The following is a 21,739-nucleotide window of genomic DNA, read 5'->3' on the forward strand; positions in this document are numbered from 1 at the left end:
ATCAGTGACCCCGACTGTATATGTGTGTGTGTGTGTGTGTGTGTGTGTATGTGTTTGTATTAGAGTAAAGCCACACATCAGAATTTTCCTCTCTCTCTCTCTTTGATACAGATTTCATAAGAAATTCGCTCTAAATGGAAGGGGATTCACTGAGAGTGTTATGTTAATAATGAATGGTATATTTTGTGGCCTAAAAACCTCAGATTTTATTGTTTGCAGGTCGCCAACAACAAGGCTTCGACTCCGCCAGACAGATGATAGTGAAGTGAGTGAGTCCTGGGCAGTGGACAACCTATACATCGGACGGCAGTGCCCAGGACTTTGTTCAGGACATGGACATTGTACACTTCAAGGTTGTAGGTACGGAAGTCCTGGTAGTTGTTCACTAATAAGAAACCTAGTGATACATTGTTTTGTTCTCTAATAGTTCAGATATTTTCCAATATCTAGGAAGTCCAATCTCTAGGAAGAAGAATATTGTCTAAGTTATTGATACAGTTTTGCGAAGCTGGAAAACCCAACACATACGAGAAATGCATTAGAAAATCCCGAAAGAGGGAGCAACTACGTGACCAAGGAGAATATAGGCTTGTAAGAATTACAAATAATGGTCAGCTGTAAAGAAATGTGGATGCATGGAATGAAACAAGCAAAGAATATTATTTGAACATGTACGAGTACATATACACAAACATTCTTTATCGTAGCCCAACACATGATTGTTTTCACTTAGGCAGGGATCAGAACAATATGTGAAGAGAAAGGAAACATGTAACTTCATCAATGCTCTTGTCCAATGAACCTTCACTCATTCCACCTCTTAGCACTGCTCATGATGAACTTCATCAGGCAGCCCAAGAAAAAGTCAAAATTGGTTATTTCAGAAAGACTATTAACAAAGAAATCAAGAAGGCTCTTAGTAAATGGTAAACCCAACTTTCCCACATACTAGGTAGGGCACCACCAAATATTTTCTACCACACTTACATAATCTCTAGATATTGTGGGAATAAACATACCTCACAATCATGATATTATAACATGGTACATAACATTTTTCAGCCTTCACCAGACTATTAAATTTTGAGATTTTACACTAAACTCAGAGACAGCAAGTATTTGTGCCGTTAAAGAGAGTACTCGTGCGTAACAAGTTCTGAGTTATATCAAAACCAAGGGCAAAAAGGTACAGGGAAGTAGCCCAAACAGTTTGGTGCATTTAGGCCACTAACACATTTTACTTTGAACCATATTCTGACATAATGTAACATTATATTTAAACCAGCTCGTGCTCTCATTTAAGGATACGGGATTTTCCAGGGAAAAATAACAGTTTCTGGCACAAATAATTTGTTGAAATAAAGGAATTTCCTTATCTCATTACTAATTAAAACTTTACTTTCACGTGCGTACAGTTTTACCAATAGTCATAAGCCAAAAGCACGAAAGTAAAACCTATTTTATGAGGTCTTTCAAAATGAGAAAAATATCTTTTGATGCCAGATAAGATCTTTGACATTAACCAGGCGACGGAATATTATCTTTTTTCCACCAGAGTGAAAAGTAGGTAATGCTCACTTGCAATATTATTGATTTAATCAGTGTTACAGTGTTGGCACTCAAAATCATGACAGGGAGATTAGATTAAATTTTATGAGACATTCACAAATTATCACAGTACTCTGCAGTTCACACTTCTATAAGCGAGTCCTATTGCCTGCAAAGTTTATTTACGTAAGTATTTTAAGAGCTAATAAAACAGATTACCAAGATCAAGTCAAGAGCCAGGATTTCTAACAAAAAGATTATGCAGATAATACATTTTGCAGCACCCACATAATGCCAAGGTATAGATATCAGTAATGAGTGTCCTGTTTCGTTGCTTTCTTGCGAAGCTGTGACGACGACTTCCACGGTCACGAATGCCTTCCACGTCACAAACTTCAGCACCAAATTGAAACATCCTTCGACGAAGAGAGCGGTCTTGCGCCCTACAACATCCAGGTCATAGGCGGTGCCATTGTCGGGGGAGAAGACGGATGTGGCCAGGTCTTATCAAAGAAGAACTTGTACTTCGGAGCTGTAAGTTGAGATTTCCATTATTTTTCTTTTGTTTTCCTCCTGGTTTGTTACTCCCGGATTATCTGTCGCAAAACTCTTTTTTTTTTTTTTTTTTTTTTTTTTTTTTTTTTTTTTGCCCATGAATGAGGTTGAGCTCCCATGTTTGATTCACTGAGGATTCGGGATAAATAGTGAAGAAAATCACCAATGCAATGGGAACAGAAGTGGTCTGGAGCTGACTGAGTCACAACCAAATACTGTACCAGCATAACATGTAGTTGAAGGAGGCTAAAAATGATCCCTTGAGAAATTAGAAATTATAAACACTATGCACGCTTCTCATCTGCTGATAACTGTAGCCTTCGATAAATTTAAAATAACTTACTATTTCCCAGTTTTCCCTCTGAATTTCCATTTTGTATGCCATAAACGTGTGTAGCTGAATCAGTACAGAATCCCACAACTTATCTTAATGTGTTAAACAGCCTTTCTTTTCACTAATGTTCAGAAATTTCTGCTCATGGTTCATCTGTTCACCTTCCTCTGTTGATATTTCTCAAATAAGAAAAATTTCCAAAACCTCTCATTATTATTATTATTATTATTATTATTATTATTATTATTATTATTATTATTATTATTATTATATGCATAACATTCCACGCTTGTATAAATTAATCTCCTATTTCTTTCCCGGGCGCTCCAGCTGTTAATCACAAGTAAAAACCACTTTCAACCCGATAGCAGCCAGAAACATAGAATTCTTTTAATATATAGGCAACAGGATTGTTAAATACACCTTAAATTCTGTTAAAACACAAACAGGTTAAGAGAATAAGCTTTGAAGGTGTCAGCTTTTGCAGGTTCAGCTCATAATTTCTTGTCCCTCCTTCGGAATTTTGTTGTCATCATCTCTTTGATATATTTGAGGGTAAAACATCTTTTAAGTTGAGAACGTCTCAAACGTACTCATATTTCCCTCACCTAATTATCTTCCTTATTATAATGTAATAATACCTACTGAGAGGAAATTCTTTTTAGCCTGGCATTAGGCAGTTTGAAACTGACGACCTAAATGCTGAGGACCTGGGGATCATCCAGTTCATGCTGATCATTGGAAGCGGGAGGAGGAGCAGCTGTGTTCCTGCAGATGAAGAGGAGAAACTGAATGCAGGAAGTGTTGTCGTCGAATACTCAAACGACGGAGGCATCAGTTGGGAATTCTTCCAAGAACTTCTCCCGTCACAGTACAGAAGTCCAAGGTTAGATACTCACTCGTTTTCCTCTGGCTTTCATATGTTTTATATTACAGTTTTAACCTTTCAATAAGAGCAACAGTTCTGGCGATAAACTGGTAAATGTTAGGTAATATACTGCGTGCTGAAAGTGCATTTTAACTATAATACCTATAATTTTCATAACTATAGTAAAACATATCAAGTCACAGGGTTTTCTACTAGATCGATCTACTCTTCTGAACTGAAGCTAAAGTAATAGGTGTACCATTTCAATTCATAATAACTTCGGTTTCCTTTTATTTTTTTGTTTTCATGTATATATATATTATGAAAGATACTTTTGCGGTCTTGGTGGGCTTGTTTCAATTACTCTGCTGCAATACTAGGGATACCAAAGGCTACTGCCGATGGCTTGATGCTGCCCGTTTTTCTGCGTGGGCTTTGGTCGTAACTGCTGCTGTCACAGTACTAGCTTTTTCCAAATTCATCCCTGCATCTCTTTCCTCTGGCTCATCCTTTTCATTGTGCATCTCAACAGCTTCAATAATTTCTTCAGGATCCATTAAACCTGGAATGTTTCCAAGGTAACCAAGGCACATGGCATGTATGTCTCCCACGTAATATGGAGGGCTTACATAAATTCTTGCAGCTGTATACCTATGGATACTCTTATCGACGAGGGCACAGACTTATTTGTTACCAATCATTTAACCCTCAGTTACCAACTTCTATGCACGGCTTCACTCGTACAACCTGTATCTCATAGTTGTTATCTTTTCCTTGCCTATGTAACCTTCACTACCCAGTAAAATCATGGCACCTCTTCCCCTGCTACACGGCTCTGCCTTCTCCTAACGGAGCAAGTAGTTCAGCTCTACCCACCAGCTTCGTTTCCCAGCTGGTTTATGTCAACATCCTCACAAATCGTGATAATGGGCATATTGGTTTTTCCACTACCATAAGCTCTGGATAATTTTTGCTTGAACTTCTGCTGGCCCTTGTCCTTTTAGAAGCACACAGTTCTTGGCTAAATGTCCTGGTTTTTTTATACACGCACCTGTCTTCATTTCTGTCACTCCATGAGCCTATAAGTACCACTCTACGAGCTTTACCATCTTGCCAATGTCTCTTGGTACTCTTTCCCTTAGGAATAGTGCCATCTCAGCTGGACACATGTTGACAATCTGTTCACTGATGTATAAATCTGTTAGATCATAAAACTCTGCTGCATTTAGCCTTTTCAACCCATCTGTTTAAATATTTCTGTAGCCTAGCAACAAACTTTTAAGAAGTCATACCCTTGTTCTGGCCTAGTCTCATGGAATTCTTTCATAGATCCTTCCTCAGTCACTGCATACCTCTTTAACAATGCTTTTAAACTATTATACTGCAGGGCCTCCTAAAAAGTCGCATACCATATGAGTAACGGGCTTTGGCAAACAGTCCACTTGTTGCTATGTTGCCTTTGGCTTTCTGCAAATCTCTCAAATCTGTCAGTGGAAGCGTCCATGTTGTCATGGTTTTCATCAAATCTAAGCAACTTTGGTTTTGCAGTGACTCTACGGGTGCTAGAGCTGCGTACCTATCCCCCTGGGTTTTCAGTTCCTACCTCAGCTTGAGTCTTATTGCCTCCCAGATTCCTGTCTTGCTTTTTCTTGGTCTTTCAGCCTCTTTGCCGCTTTTCATTTTCCCTGTCACCCTGCATGGTCTATCGTGTCTTGCTTTTTGTTCATCTTTCAGCCTTTTTGCTGCTTCTTTTCCCTGTCGCCCTGTAAGGCCTAGACCTTGCTGTTCATGCACAAAATCTTTCATCTCTGGTTCTTCCTTTCCCTTTTAGTGGACCAATTCAAAATGTTTTTGAAGCTCTGTTACATGTTGCACTGTAGATTACTCACCTTGTAGGCTAACAGTAGAAAAAATCCCACCAAATCACTGCCAGCACTTAATCCCAAGGTTGCTAACTTGTCACAATATGTGTGAGAGGAAGCTCATGCTGGAAGTGGCCTTTTTGGCTTTACAATATGGTGTGATTAACACACAACTTGGACTGGACAGTTTCATTGAAGACTGAACATAACTTGCAGAAGTTGTTCCTGGTTCCTAAGCACTCACTCCACAAACACAGTCAATGATTTTGCTTTCGCTTATGGTATTTTTTCTCTTTGTGAAAGGTAGATATGTTGAAGGTGAAGGGCAAGGCCTCTTAAAAGTGCCCTGGGCCACAACACCAGTAGCGGATCCAGAAAAATTTCATGGGGGCCACCAATTTTCGTATTATACACACACTCACACACATTATAATATATATATATATATATATATATATATTATTTCTTTAATCGATTTTTTTCCGATTTTTATATTTATTATTATCTAAATCTTCAATATTATGTTATCGTTATTTTTCATGGGGGGGCCGTGTGCCTAGGTGGCTGCTCCCCTGGATCCGCTAGTGCAGAACACGGTACTCAGGCCTGATCTATGGCTGTTCGTGTGCCACTGAACTTTTATTTTATGTTTGTTTTACTTTTGTCGATTGCGTTCAGTGAAAATCAGTATTTCTTATCTGACATTTCTTGTTTCTGTCTATTCTACATACAAATAAAGTGCTAACATATATATATATATATATATATATATATATATATATATATATATATATATATATATATATATATATATATATATATATATATATATATGATATTGATTTTTATGTAAAATAATGGTTCTTTATGGCAGTAAACAGCTGCATTGTTGCTATAAAATAGTCTTGTATCTTGCCTTTACCTTCCGCAAAGGAACATTTAGTAATTATTTTAGAATAAAGAAAAATGATTGTTTTTTCAGGTTATTCCACAGTAAACTGGAGAAGAAGCAGGTCGAGGCTGGCGTTGTCCGATTCAGGATCTGGCAACCAATTCATAACGGCCAAAACCAGTGGGCCATCGACAATCTTAGGATTACTCCAGACTTTCAGCTGAACTCCATGCAGGCCGATTTTGCAGTAAGTGCAAATGAGGAATTTCTTGTTGACTGTTTATCATTTTTTTATCAACATCATTTCATATGGATTAACATTCCTGTTATCTGTTCATGCCGTTCAGGAGGGATCAAATATAATATCTCCTTGGATGAGCATCACCAGCAGTCGCCATGGCCGTTACTGCAGCAGTGAGGAGGACCTTGCACAGGTCATAGATGGCGAGGAGCCTCTCCGCCTTGCAATGACAGATCCTCTCAATTTGAACATCAATGACATTATATCTTTTCAGGTAAGATTCATATTGAAAAGCCAATGTTGAAATTTTCTTTGTAAAATAGCCTCTATATAAATATTTCTCGACTACCATTTTGGTTAGTTTCTCATAAATTCATTTTCAGATCAGCGTTGGGTGCAAGAATGAATTTAGCAGTGAACTGCATCCAGTTATGCTTCAGTTTTCCAAAGACGGTGGGATCAGCTGGCATTTGGTGGATGAAGGCTGCTCTAGCAGTGCCATTCACTGCAGTGGACCCAGAGAACCCAGCATTTATCGAGCTGGTCATCACGGCCCCTGGAGTCGCATCCTTTTACCTGTCGATCATAGATTAGCACCAGGGTAGGTTAAGTAAAGTCTACCTTAGTTTAACCAGACCACTGAGCTATTAACAGCTCTCCTAGAGAGGGCTGGCCCGAAGGATTAGATTGATTTTACATGGCTAAGAACCAACTGGTTACCTAGCAATGGGACCTACAGCTTATTGTGGAATCTGAACCACATTATGATGAGAAATAAATTTCTATCACCAGAAATAAATTCCTCTAATTCTTCACTGGCCAGTCGGAGAATCGAACGCAGGGCCAGCAGAGTGCTGGCCGAGAGTGGTACCCACCCCTCCAATGAGTAACTATTGGTGAAACCAGTTCTGGCCTAGGCTTTGATGCGAAGGAAAAAGGAATTCTTACTTTTCTGAATAGTGTCGTATGATGTCTTCCAAAAGCTGCCATATTGAAAAGGAAAATACAATATATGTGCATCCATCCAGAAAATGCTGCATCTCGGCTAAAAGATCCACACTTGTGTTTACATAAGTATACTGTATTTGCAAATGTAAAAAAACAGGAGCTTTCGCATGTTTTTCAACTGGCCTCTGCAGATGCATAGTGGAAATATGATCATTTAACGAACAAAGTAAAATAAAGCAAACCTGTCTTAATTTTTTTGCTCCTGTTGTACGACAGCCTCTTTTAATCATAGCAGCAAAGAACAGCATAGTGTTCTGTTTGAGATTAAGATATTAATATTTCAAGATTTCTTCTATATAATAAAGAATATTCATGAAAAAGAAGGCTCAGAACTTTCAGATTTGTCAGATAATGACGGGTGAAGTTGAATCGACGGAGGCAAATTTTCTCTGCGAGAGGGGAACCAAACCTGAATGTTACAGATGATTTGAAATCTTTCTTTTCAGGACCGTTCAGCTTCGATGGTTTCAAAATAACCCTGGTGAGACTGCGGATGGAGAATTCGCCTTACGCAATCTCTACATCGGCCCTCCCTGTATCAGGAACTGCCATGGGCATGGAATGTGCACTGCAGCAGGCCACTGTAAATGTGACACAGGCTATAATGGTAAATTTAAGTTTAAGCTTAAATCACTGAATTTCTGGACCTATACGGTAAAACTACATACAATAATTATTTGAGGTTCTCTCAGTTACCACCCATTGATCTTCAGTTGACAGTTTGCAAGCATATCCAGTGTTCAGTGCTGTTAACACAGTCCTAATAATCTCATCAAGGGATCTTTAAAATGACGTAACAAAAAAGAAATGGTTTGCCCTTGCCTTAATATATAAATTTGCTTGTGTGTATTTGCATTTGTGTTAGAGAGAGTGAGAGAAATATTTTATAAACATGAATTTCCTAGTATTTTTTCTTTAAAGTAGTGAACCATTTTTGTTAATTGTTACCTGTGGTATGGTTGAAGAGCAGTGTAGTTTAGGGAGGGTTGTATATTCAGAATTTTGTGTCGCAGCAGTAATTTGGTTAACGTGTTTGAGCAACTAGTGGTTCATGGATTAAAATTAAAGGTAACTGAAAAGTCTGCAAAAATGTTCAGACTGAGTACTTATCCGCGTCCAAAATAAAAAAAAAGTACCTTTAAAAGAGAAATAATTATATCTTGAGAGTTTTTACATAAAATGACTTGCAACACGTGATTTTCATCGGAATGGTTTTCAGAAAGGCTGAGAAACATTGCCATGGGGAATAACCCCAGAGAAACATTGCCATGGGGAATAACCCCAAAATATGACGTAAACACATTATATACAGTATATATATATATATATATTATTTATATATGTAAATGGATGTGTGAATGTGTGTGTGTTCCAGCATAACTCTGAAAGGCATTGATCAATTTCACCCAAACTTGTTATACATATGACTTACTACCTGGAAAGATTACTGTGGGGCAAAGACATCACTAGCACCAAAAGGCACCAAAGAGGATGGGGGTGGGAAGGGCTTCCCTGAAATGGGCTGGTTCTGCCCACAGACAAACAAGAACGAAGTGGCCATCATCACTGTGCCTTTAAAACTAGACCATTTTCATAGAACATCAAATTTCTTTGTTTATTTCATAGGTACTTACTGTGGCAGATCCAAAACCAAGAAGCCAAGGTGGATGTACGATGATTTCGAAGATTCGACTGAGGTCTCCTCTATGTGGGAAAACTTAGAGGGAGCTAAAGTAGCTGTGGGGTGTGGGTCTCAGCCCACAGGAAACTCTCTGCTTTTCTCGTCATCGGGACCGAGGTTTGCCACTACCAAGGAACTTGACACCCGCAGTATCAAGTAAGTAATATCAATTATGGTCTGAGAACTGTATTAAGCATCTTCAAGAATGCCTTGGCATCCAGAACCGGGCATATAGATGGGGTGCTTGAAGGTTGCAAAGTGAACATGATACAAGTAGTCTTGTTAAGCTGAACTCGACTCACTTCAGCATATTCCGTGGATGCTTAAAAATCGAGATTTAAGCTAAGTACATTTATCTAAGAAGAATGTGTAAAACCCACATAGATATAAAAGATATTTGTATCCTAAGAACGTATGAATAACTTTGAAAATTTTCATATTAAAATGGATAACCTCACATAAGTGTTCAAATACACATTTTGCACATTCACTTATTTAATGAAAGCATACATATGTATACAGTCACACTGGCAAAAAAACTGGTATTTCTAAAACACTTATAGGCTACTTTTAAGAAATGTATATGTATGTTGAATACTTCTATAAATTAAGCAAAGAACCTTGCCCTCATGGACCAGTCTTTGGACTTGAGTGTTATGTTGTTACTTATGTGCTAAGTTGTCCATATGACGTCATTCAAGCTCTCCTCTGCAACGATTTACGGAATAAACGCCTGTCGAAACGACAGATCAATATCACAAGGCAATTGAAATACTGTTTGGAAATTACTTTAGAAATCGCCGCTTAGGCAGTTTGTGATCACAGTGATCACAAACATAAGTTAATCATAAAGTATGCTGGACAGTAACAGTGTGGTTAATGAAACCCTGACGGACACCTTTTCGTATGCATCACCGGCGCTTTGTATAATCATATATGCTAAATTCCTACATGTTCCTTTACCTCCATTTTGCATGCTGTTAGATTCTCATATTACATACACATTTCATCATTATTAATACATCTTCTTTACGGTATTAGGTCAAAGGACTAAACAGAATTTTTGTGTCCTCTGCCATGACGTAGAATCCTAAATCAGACTGCTATGGGAAAATTAATATCTTCCAGAAATGCCATATTATCAAGCTTTTTTGCAATTCAATACTATTTTTGTATTTGTGGATGTCTGGCTATAAGTATTTGTCTCTATAATATTCATGCGTTCTTGATATTTAAATGGAGAATTTCCAAAGGGCAATGAAAATGAAATGTGTTCGTTATCCACATCAGGTACCTCACGTTCAACCTCCAGATTGGGTCACCAGTGAGCAGTGGGAGGTGCCAGCAAGGGGTTGTTCCCAGAGACAATGTCATCCTTCAATATTCGCCTGATAATGGACAAACCTGGCACACCCTACAGCTCTTCGAACCATTCCACACGACAAACAGGTATCGGTCTTTCCATGGAACAGTTGTCATTTTATTGAAAGAACAATTGTAGTGGTTCTTGAAAATACCATTAATACACTAGATATTTTTAAAAATTTTCACATTATACAGAAGATTAACTGAGATGGCTTCTGAATTTATAAGTATCTGAATCACTTGAAGAATATTCACATTCTTCATCTACTAGTTCATTTTCTTCATGCCTGACCTCTGATTGCTCTTCCTCTATTATTTCTGGGACAGTGTCAATAAGCCTCTTTGGAAGAATGGTCCTTCAGACCAGATAGGCTGAAAACTACTAGTTCCTGGATCCTTTGACCAACCATGATCATTCAACACTGGTAAATTAGGCTTTCTTTCATGTGGCCATTCACATTGACATGCTCTGTAGTTTGCACGTTTTATGTGCGGAATAGGGGACATCCTGCACAGACGAAGTCTTGAGAAGTCGAACTTTGTAGCTTTTCTTATCTCTTCCATTGTTTTATCAACAGCACACAGATTCCCTGGAATAAGAGACCTTGCAACAGATATAAATCCTTTCCTTAAAAGCTCACTTGCACCTGGATGTTATTCCTCAACGGACAACAAAAAGCAGTAAAACCAAGAACGGTAGCTAGCATAATTCTGTCCACCAAACGAAAAAAAGCTGTATTTGTCCAGGTACTCTGATAAACTTTTATCCTCTATGGCATTAGCCATGTTATCATGATATAAAAAAAAATATGATGCGCGTATGTTTTCTTGCGGCCACTTTACAAAACTTTTTGTTTGTGTTAACATGCCAGATTTGTTTTGGGACACTTTATAGTATATAAAAATTCTTGTCTTATTAAATCCTGGGGGGCGGGGGTTGCCGCCATGGTGAACTCCCCCAGGTACCGGACTTATTAGCAACTTACTGGGATCTGTTCCATAAGATTGCTCAAAGTGTCGATTCCCTTTTTCCCAGCAGTGCCTATTCTAATACAGGCCTTCTTGATATTTTTCTGTAACATGAATGAATAAGGCAGTCATTTGCAATAATGGTTTACACTGATTGGTTGATTGGGGAATAATGGTTGAACAGGAAAGGTGAGGAGATTGACCGGGACTCAAGGGGTATTGACTTAGGGGCCCAAGAATTGTAAGAGTTCTTTAAAGAATAAGGATCCCAATTTGTAAGCACCAGTGTTTTAAGAATAGGCTAAAAGATATTGAAAGTAACAGAAGTGATTTTTTTTTTTTAGGCAGGAGGCATTTTTCATACCTCTTCCAGACAGCGCCCGTACGCACCAAACCCGCTTTCGTTGGTGGCAGGATTATAATGATATGATCCAAGATGGCAACTCATTCCGAGGTACCCAAGGCCCTTCTTTTCCAAAGTGATATATTGCTAAATAACTTCTGTTCTTGTTTTTACATTCAGAAATAGATCACCAGTTCATGGTGAATTATACAGTGCCTAAAAATCAACTTTTTCTTTCTCACAGAGGAGCGAGCTGAATGGCACCTGGACAACGTAATGGTTTTGGCCAATGAAACTCTTCCGACTTTCTTGTTCGATACTTTTGACGGCAACGCTTCCAGAGCCCTTCCGTGGTTCATGAACGCTGGGTCTCATGTCAGCCAGGACTGTGGCTCGAAGGATACTGTGATGCTTTTCCCCTCACCTACAGGTATATTACTGTTCCTTTCATCTTTGGGGGATTTCACAATTTGATAGATATATTCTGCATTTCCTTTGTTTTTGTATTCTCCGGTGTAGTCTATTGTCGATTTAATCTTCAATTACAAAAATGAATAGCACAAATTACATTGGGACTGATAACAGTGATATCTTTCTTTTGTAGGCCCCAAATATGCAGAAACATGGGACTTTGAAGCCTCTGAATCGAGTGTTATTCAATTTGACCTCCGAATCGGATGCCATCAGAGCAATTCAGATGGTGAGGTGGCACTCCAGTACTCATTAGATCATGGCAAAGAATGGCAATTGGTCAAGGAATTGTGCACGCCGCCTCAGGTGGAATGTGACACTTTTGACTTACCAACTATTTACACCATTTCAAACACACCTTCCTGGACCAGGCATACCGTAACATTGCCCAAAAAGACAATGTAAGTAGTGACGAACTCAGCGATAACTATAAGATCTATTCCATTACTTATTCCTTGAAGTACTGTAGGACGTCTCTGAGCATCTCATTAACTGATTGTTTGGACTGAAATAGCTGTTGGTCATCTCGTTTTCTGCAGAGTTAGAACATGCTCAGTACAGCTAGGTGCTTATATTACTTCATAAAAGAGAGTAATATTCCGCTTTGATATCTGTCTTTCTACTGTTCTCATTACAGCGGAGAAAGCACTAGGCTACGGCTAATTAGTAAGGACCTTGGAACCAATGTTGGGAAAACGGCTAGCTGGGCCATTGATAATTTCTATGCTGGGAGCTCTTGCCCCTGGATGTGCTCCGGCCATGGCTATTGCCTCAACGGGGAATGTCGGTAAGGCTTTAGTTTGTTCATTTCCTTTTCGTGACATTTGTATTACTGATTCACAATATTCCTCCTCAGTAAAGGCAATATTTTTCTTTACTTCTTTGCACAAATGTTTTGGTAAGTTTCAAATCAAGTCAGGTTAGCTTTTGGGTCTAAACTTAAGTGCAGCTTCAATAAGGCAACCTTGTATATTTCTTATTTTTGTAGTTTTTTTTTTTTTTTTTGTCATTCACCTCTCAGGTTGAGTTTAGTGAATGACAGTGATTTTCATGGTTGTTTATGAAGAAATGAACGACGTAACTATAAATATGACCAATGGAATGGCCTAAACAATGAAGAAGTATTGAAGGTAAATCTTGTTGTATTTAAGAAGTTCAGAATGCACCGCTACATTGCTCCGTCTGGGATTAGGTCTTTGGCATGAAATGAAACATTTATATGATTATGGAGCCAACCACTGTAACAATGTTTTCATGAATGTGTCACAGCTGAGAAATCTAAAATTAGGTATTGTATCTTCATACGAGAGAGAGAGAGAGAGAGAGAGAGAGAGAGAGAGAGAGAGAGAGAGAGAGAGAGAGAGAGAGAGAGAGAACCATTTTCATTGTCAGGGCTTTGCTATCGATTCTCCTTTGTATTGACAACACGATTTATGAGCGAATGCCCCACTTCAGCTTACATGAGAAAGTTACTCGCAGCGATGTATATCTTATTACATACCAAGTGAGAAGTGGAACTGTATGCATATTTGTCAGCATTCCAGAAAAGATTCCAGTGAATGAAACGGGAATGTCATTCATGTCTGTGTTTTCATACTTGGCAGGTGTGACGAGGGCTTCTTCGGACCTTTCTGCGTACCGGCAAGTGTCCTGCCTTGCGAGCTGACGGACACCTTCGTCGATCCACAACTCAGTTCTCTCAAGTGGCTTGAGGCTTACGGTTCAGAAGTCTCGCAGAGGTGTGGAATTCTTGTGTCCAAATCTGCTCTGGTCTTTTTCAAGGTAACTTTGGTGAAGCACTCGCCCATTTAGCCAAATATACTGTAAGTGCTAATATTCAAGCAACCGACGTATTTGACAATAAACAATGAAAAATTACTTTGTCTGAAAATGTTAATTCAAATGAATTTAGTGAAAATTTTACTAAAATCAACTGCGGGAAAAACAAATTGTTTGCTGTGTTGTTTAATAATCGTCTCCAGCAAATCGAATAAAATTTATACACAGTATATGTATGTATATATGTGTGTGTGTGTGTGTAGATTGATAAAACACATTAGAGAATGGACCAAAGATAAAATGACCTAAATTGGTAGTTTTCAGAGGCTGGTTCAAAGTTGTAATTGTAATTTTTTACTCTAAACATTACTGTAAGTAATTAAGTGTGAAAATATCGAACGCATCCAGAGAGTTTTGTAAATATTCTTAAGAGTACTTTTATTCCATATCCTTTAATTCCTTAGATTTTACAGTCTCCTTTTGGTATGTACAGGGATTGTAAAACCATTGTATGCACAATATATATATATATATATATATATATATATATATATATATATATATATATATATATATATATATATATATATATATATATATATATATATATATATATATATATATATATATATATATATATATATATTTATTTATTCCACTCTTATAATAAGCAGCAAGGACAGAACAACATTTTTGTTTTCATTTTGTTTCGTCTCACAAATGCTTTATTAGAAGTCTAAACGAACCATAGATTTGCATATTGATATGAACAGGTATGGAGAAAGAACTCTGTTCCTGCTTTTATGAGATATATATTCAGGATTCATGGTTTTGATTATCTCAAAACTAAAGCTTTGTGTTGCTGGCTTATTTGTCACTACAGTTTTTTTTACAAGTGTGTATCTGTATAGCTTTATCAAGCATTACCTGATGACATTGCTTAGAAAACATTGGATCTACTCATGTGCTGTGCAGGAACCAAACCTCTTTGAGTGCAAATGACAATTAATGAAATATTTAACAAAATCACTTTTCCTGTCTTAGGGTGGCCTCCGATTAGCAACTACTGTTGATCTCGACATGACTTCTGGACAGTTCATCCAGTTCACCCTTCAAATGGGCTGCAAAAAACCAGCAACCCATCACAGCAAACGTTCCGCCGAAACTCTAATGGAGAGCGATTTCTTCCCAACCAGTGAAGAGACGTCAAGTTACCGTCTTCACAGTATCTTAGTCCAGTATTCGACCAATGGCGGAATTGTGTGGCATATGATAAAGGTTAGATCTTTCAGATTCCGTCGTCATGTTGACACCAGTCACTGATAGTCTTTTTTTGTTTTTTTCTTTAATACCGTATATGTACGGACTTTTGGTTATATTGACAAGATTTGCAAAATTTTTCACGTATTATTAAATAGTATCTGCACAGATGTTATGGTCAGATTTTGCATAGGAACATTGGTTTTTACTTTTCAAAACCAGCAGCCTTCGTCATTCTCTGAGAAACTTAAACTTGGTGTTACTGTAATTATGTTTACAGGAAGACCTCGTCTGCTGCTTTATGAATTGCAGCAACTCAATTTGCAGAGGCTTACTTAAATAAAGGCTATTTTCAACTGACCCCACATACTACTAGGCTCTCAGAAGCCAAATTTAGCTCCCTCACCTTCTACATACTTGAATTCCTGCCACGTGTAATCTTTAGTTACCTTTTAAATTAAGTACCAACAAATCCTTTCTTATAATTTCAAGATTCCGTAGATGTTCTAAAATAATTATTCATGTTGATCACAGTGGGTTTCACAGTAGATAAGGATAATGCTTTTTTAGGTTCCTGCCCCGGAATGTTCCTGACATGATAATAAAAATGTTACTCAGTTGTAAAATAAATGATTTAGAGTGATTTTTTTCCAATTCGAGACTTACTGGAATGTCAACAGTTTCAAACAAGTATCCTTGAGTTCATGTTATTGGGAAATTAAGTGAAAGTCAGGTCGACTTGGACCTCCTCACCATCAGTACCTCTAACAATAGACTTCCCAGATGAGTCAGTCAGCTGCTTCAAATCCTCGGGAAATGTTGATGAATAGAATGTCCGATTCTTCTGGCTTAAGCCACAGCTTACTTTCCGAGGAAAACTCAATCTAACGAAAGAATTGCACGGAAATGACAGGATAATTTTAACAAGAGTGACTGTTTCTCGATTCTTAGTTATAACTAGATTTGAAAATGTCTTGGGCTGGAAAAAATATGACAAACAGCTGAAAATTAAATGGGTAAATGGACGATGGTAGGATGAAAGCAAAGAAAGTAGCAAGATTGAAAAAGCCCGAGGAAGCAAAATTTGGATCATATGGCAGGATTGTTGAACTATTTCTCCTTCATGAGAGTGAGGGGAGGAAGCTTCTTGCAAGTGTGAGAAAAATGTAAAAAGCGTTTGAGATGGTTCATTTTCATAGCATACGCCAAGTAGAAGAATCGAGAACCAGTGACCTAGAAGCAGTATGAATTTGTAATGAACAATGATAAACAGACATAGGAAAAAAATGGCTGTTTGTGACTTTCAGTGACGTGCACAGTATCGTCGTCAATAACTTAATATTTTATATATTTATTTTATTTATTTTATTATCTAATTATGTAATTATTTTTCCTTTCCTTGCTATGCAGGAAATTCACTACCTAGAGACGTCCAGGCCGGTATCCATATCAATCAACCTGGGTGATTTTCCCGATGTACAGCAGAATGCTACAAGATTTCGCTTGTGGCAACCAAGGCATGAGGGTGCGATGATGCAAGCATGGGCCATAGATAGCATCTTCATTGGAGGGATGGCAGTCACACCAAATGTCTTATATGAAGACTTCAGCAAAGGTTCTCCGATGGAAGATGTTTGGACAGACTGGCCGGCAGGAAAAGTAGGAGTTCTCTGTGAAAAGTAAGCTCTTTCGTTCTGTTTTCGCCCACTCATCCATATTGGAAGTTCACTCTCTCGGATGAGTTTGGAAGGAAACTGTTGATTTAGAAGTATGCTTAAATTTGTATCGTTTTTCTAAAAGCTGTTAGGTTGTGTTTTAAGGAATGAATGTCATGTTCGTAAGATATTACACAAACAGAAATTGACTGACCATTTCTAAAACTGTATCATGAAATTCAATAAATGATGACATTGCTAAAGCATGTATCTGAATGTTAGTAAGTTGAGCGTTCTTTAGTAGGGTGGTGTCTGTATGAAAAGAATAACTGATTTTAAAGTGAGCCTCAAACATTAAATTTCATAATACCACATCTGCATACATGAATCTAGTCATTTTAATATTAAAAGACAATAAAGATAACCTTAAATAATATCAAAATATGATTCCTCAAGCCTAAAAACCCCTAAAATTTATGAATGTTGCCCTTCTGAATTAACAAAAAAAAAAAAATTATTGACATTAAAGCAAGGTGGAGGTCACTCTGGATTTTTGCTGCTATTAGGAATTTCCCTTGGGCAGATGTTATAAGACTTTTCACCTGTGCAAGGTCTAGGTACATATTGCCTGTAACAGATGTTCTGTAAAGTGAACTGGATGCCCATTTCAAGGTTTTGAATGAAAGTTCCCTCTTGATGCTGATCCCCATGGCAATATACCTTTCGTTAAGTTGTACAAAAAAATACCAAATTGGAAATTTATTTGGCAATTATTCTTATGTACCATCTGATAGGAATTACATGGATCTAACCAAGCATGAAAACTTTTGCATGTCTGTTTGTATTTTTTTTTTTTTGTGCATAATCAAACTGATAGTATGGAGGGTGAACAGTTTAGCCTTTGTTTAGTATTCAATAACTTTTCAAGTGAATAAGGAAATTTTCTTTATTTATTTGGATTTATCCATCCACCAGCCACTATTTAATCTCCCTTTGATAAACATGTATTCTATCAGCTTAACCCTCAGTTTATCATAATGTCTCAGTGGACTAAGGGTATTTGTTATTGTAATTATTGCAGTAATGATTGCTTTTACTTTTCATCCTCATGTTCTCAGGAGAGTCCAAGATAACCAGCTGGGGTTGTTTTTGCACATACCCAGTCCTTGGCTAAACTTGGAAGAGTAACTAGGGTGGCCAGCCTGGTCTCCCAGGGTCAGAAATCTGTTACCCTTCTTGACCACATTAGAGAAAGGCAAAGTGACCCATACAAAACAGCAGACTCCTGATTTGTCTAAGTTTTTTCTTCTTCTTCCTTTGTAGGTATGACTCAAATACTGGTCTCATCTTTGAGGGAACGGAGGAGGGAGAACATGCCGCCTATACCAAAGATATTGTCGTAGATGCCGATTCAGTTGTGCAGTTTGATGTGAGTTTTTCTGAGTTCACCGATTATAGTTTATAAAAGGTACCTTTGCATGTAATAAGGTAAAATTCAACACTCTATGTTCGAAATAATCCTAAAATACTGATGCATGAATGAAACTAGAACAAGTTCAATTATCGACTAGGAACTCAGTATCGTATTAAGGTAAAGGCAATTTTGCAAGGTAATGGAGAAAGGGCTTAGTGGTATTACTAATCTTGTGAGCTTGATAAAAGTAGGTGACTAGAAACTTAATTTAAGGTCGGTGCTATGATATGTTTTAACTTCATTCAATCGGAATTAAGCAGCATTTATTTTTTTTTTCTTTGGTGTGGGTGGTGGTGGTGGTGGTGGTGGTGGGATAGGCAATGACTGAAATTTTGTGAGATGAAAGACCAGGGTCCTAAGAGTGCAGCTATGCCTGCATCACCCAATTTTGATTCATAAAAATAATGTTGAACACCGCAGTGAGAGATGACAACTTCAATAGTTCCTGAAGTGTGGTGACTAGTAATGCGAAAAGAAACGTTCAGGAAAAATTTGACATACAAATGCACCCAAGCGTACTGTAATTGTTTCATAACAAACACTTAATTCACACACACTTCCTTATCTAAATTCACACTGTTCTCCGCCAATTAACGACAATGAATGAGACCATCGCACACAATTTAGTTCAAGTAGGACCGGTGAGTCTTTGTTTCTTTTAAAATCATGTTTTCCAGATAAGAGTGGGATGTGGTGACGTCACAGCAAGGGACCATAACGTGAGCCTCCAGTACAGCACTGACTATGGGCACTCCTGGACCACAGTCCGCCCAACAACTGAGCTCCCGTATTCGAGTCCTGATTGTCTCCACGAACTCCAAACACCTACTGTCTATTACCCGAACAGTGCGACAAAATGGCGCCGGCACATTATACCTTTACAAGGACTTCAGATTTGTGGGTAGGGGTTAAAAAAATTTGATTTCTTGCCAATTGTTCCTCAGATATTGATTTGTTCTGTTGTGAAAGACATTATCAGCAGCTTTTGTTATTCCAACGCCTATTTCTTGGTGAAGGAAAAGCGAATGCATCGTGCTAAAATATTTTTTGTGCAATGTTGCTAAGTCTTCTCAGGTGAAAAAGTTTAGTTCTGCTTTAATTTTTTTGCTGTTCATTCCCTCTTAGCAGTCCCAGGTTATTTTGGCAAAAATGCTCTTGGATATAGTTAACATAACCAAACGTTACTTAGTGGCCAAAGTATGACAGGTGATTTGTGTTTTCTTTTCCTCAAGTCAGTGTAGATCCCGTTCGCGCCAGAGATTGGTCGAAGCCTAAAGATGAATTTTGTTCATTTCCAAGAGACAGAAATAAGAATCATGTGACCAAGCTACGAGAATGTATTGAAAATTAATTTTTAAAGAACCCTGGAACTTTAGTCATTAATAGACCTAAATTCGAATTCATCAGTCAAGTGTCTTTGTTGTATCCTCCAGAGTCCTCCGCAGCTTCCATTCATTGCCTTTAGGAAATAGGATTTCCCGCTTCATGTTCTTTTACTTGGAGCTGCTCCCTTTCTTCTCGCTGCAATGGCCCAGTACTTGAGCTTTGCCCTTTTTTCATCCATTTTGGCTGGCTGCTTCAGAAAACTCAGTTCAGACCGTGAGTTCTCTTTGAGACTTTCAGAGTATGGTTATGGCAATAAGCGTAAAGCGCCTACCAATTTTCTTTATATATTTATATATATATATATATATATATATATATATATATATATATATATATATATATATATATATATATATATATATATATATATATATATATATATATATATATATATATATATATATATATATATATATATATATATATATATATATATATATATATATATATATATATATATATATATATATATATATATATATATATATATATATATATATATATATATATATATATATATATATATATATATATATATATATATATATATATATATATATATATATATAATATATATATATATATATATATATATATATATATATATATATATATATATATATATATATATATATATATATATATATATATATATATATATATATATATATATATATATATATATATATATATATGTATATGTGTGTGTGTGTGTGTAGCACATCAGTTACACATCGTCTTCAACTCTCTTAGTGTTTTTCACTGTCTAGAAAAGGTAGTCAACATAAAAAAAAGTTAAGGCTCTACATTTTTTTTTTTTAAGTATATATAATAAAAACTAAAAGTGGACTTGAGATTCCCAATCTAATGTAAGTGTAAGGCCCACCTCTGCTCTCACAAACCTGGCACCGACCTCTCCTAAATTGTCCCAGATTGATGTCCTTAATGGTTCTTGTTCACTCGACTCTCGCCTGCGAGTCGGGTGCGATCCTGTCAATGGCATATAAATAACCCTCCTGTGAACTGGGCAAACTCACGTCGGGCCGATGCTCTTCATCAACGCCATCCAACGATTTGAGATAAATCCTAAAATTGATCTAGACTTGCTATAAAAGACAACCGATGTTCAGAGCTCTTCATTCATTTCCTGTTCAGAAACCAGGAGTGCAAAAAAAAAAAAAAAATAAATAAATAATCACGGAATGCTATAGACGCCATCCAAATGGGTAGAAGTGCCATTTCATTATTTGAAGATAAAGAAGAAGAAATAGAAGTAAAAACATCAAGGAATTGAGAGAGAGAGAGAGAGAGAGAGAGAGAGAGAGAGAGAGAGAGAGAGAGAGAGAGAGAGAGAGAGAGAGAGATGTGTGCATTCGTAATGAAAACCAAACACAACTCTACCAACACCAGCCACAAACTAAATAAAATCTTCTAACAAAGTCTTCAAGCCTTGAGCTGCTAAGAATTAAATGATGAACAAGGAACTTAAAAGAATTAAACAGACGAACATATACGCCATTTGAGTGCTGGTACCGAAAACCATGCATGACTAGTTTCGGGAAACAAAAGGAGGCGCAGCCCACCCAAGAAGTCCTATATGTCAAATTTTCAAGTTGTCAGGGAATTTGTTGAGTTCTGCAATTTCCCCCTGACTGTGATCAGCTGTACGGAATTCTAGACAAGTTTCCGGACGATCTCCTAACGATTTCATGTGATATCAGGTCGGGCTGAAAGTTGTGAAAGAGGTAAAGGGGTTGGGGTGGGGTGGGGTGGGGTGGGGTGTGACGTCTAAAGAGCAGAAACAATAGATTCAGAGTAAACTGGTGCAATCTTAGAATGTGCTAATAGTCTCTCTAATTCAAATATTCTTGTCCTCAAACAGTTTGAGTTACTCAATCTCATGCAGTGTCAGGCTGGCTCTTGTAGCGCAGTGAAATGATAGCGTTGTTCTTCTGGCATTTCAGAATTTAGATCTTTGTGCCTGAAGTTCTTTGAAGTGTAAAATCGTCATTATCTCCAACGCCTTGTAGCACAAAGGGCCTCTGTTA

At 37.3% G+C, this 21,739-nt stretch overlaps 1 protein-coding gene across 1 annotated transcript in view; it reads left to right on the forward strand.

The window, feature by feature from the left end:
• The window catches only part of LOC136825656 (reelin-like), a 127,357-nt gene that overhangs the window by 62,538 nt on the left and 43,080 nt on the right, over positions 1 to 21,739 (forward strand). The window contains 18 exon segments of the mRNA XM_067082338.1: positions 220 to 360; positions 1,896 to 2,082; positions 3,103 to 3,323; positions 6,150 to 6,306; positions 6,407 to 6,574; positions 6,684 to 6,901; positions 7,755 to 7,915; positions 8,935 to 9,145; positions 10,280 to 10,438; positions 11,668 to 11,777; positions 11,911 to 12,096; positions 12,271 to 12,538; positions 12,775 to 12,924; positions 13,742 to 13,919; positions 14,961 to 15,194; positions 16,587 to 16,855; positions 18,155 to 18,260; positions 18,983 to 19,206. Of these exon segments, the coding sequence (XP_066938439.1) occupies positions 220 to 360; positions 1,896 to 2,082; positions 3,103 to 3,323; positions 6,150 to 6,306; positions 6,407 to 6,574; positions 6,684 to 6,901; positions 7,755 to 7,915; positions 8,935 to 9,145; positions 10,280 to 10,438; positions 11,668 to 11,777; positions 11,911 to 12,096; positions 12,271 to 12,538; positions 12,775 to 12,924; positions 13,742 to 13,919; positions 14,961 to 15,194; positions 16,587 to 16,855; positions 18,155 to 18,260; positions 18,983 to 19,206 (3,348 nt within the window).

The sequence above is a fragment of the Macrobrachium rosenbergii genome, chromosome 39, assembly GCF_040412425.1.
Source record: "Macrobrachium rosenbergii isolate ZJJX-2024 chromosome 39, ASM4041242v1, whole genome shotgun sequence".
In the NCBI taxonomy this organism is placed as follows: Eukaryota; Metazoa; Arthropoda; class Malacostraca; order Decapoda; family Palaemonidae; genus Macrobrachium; species Macrobrachium rosenbergii.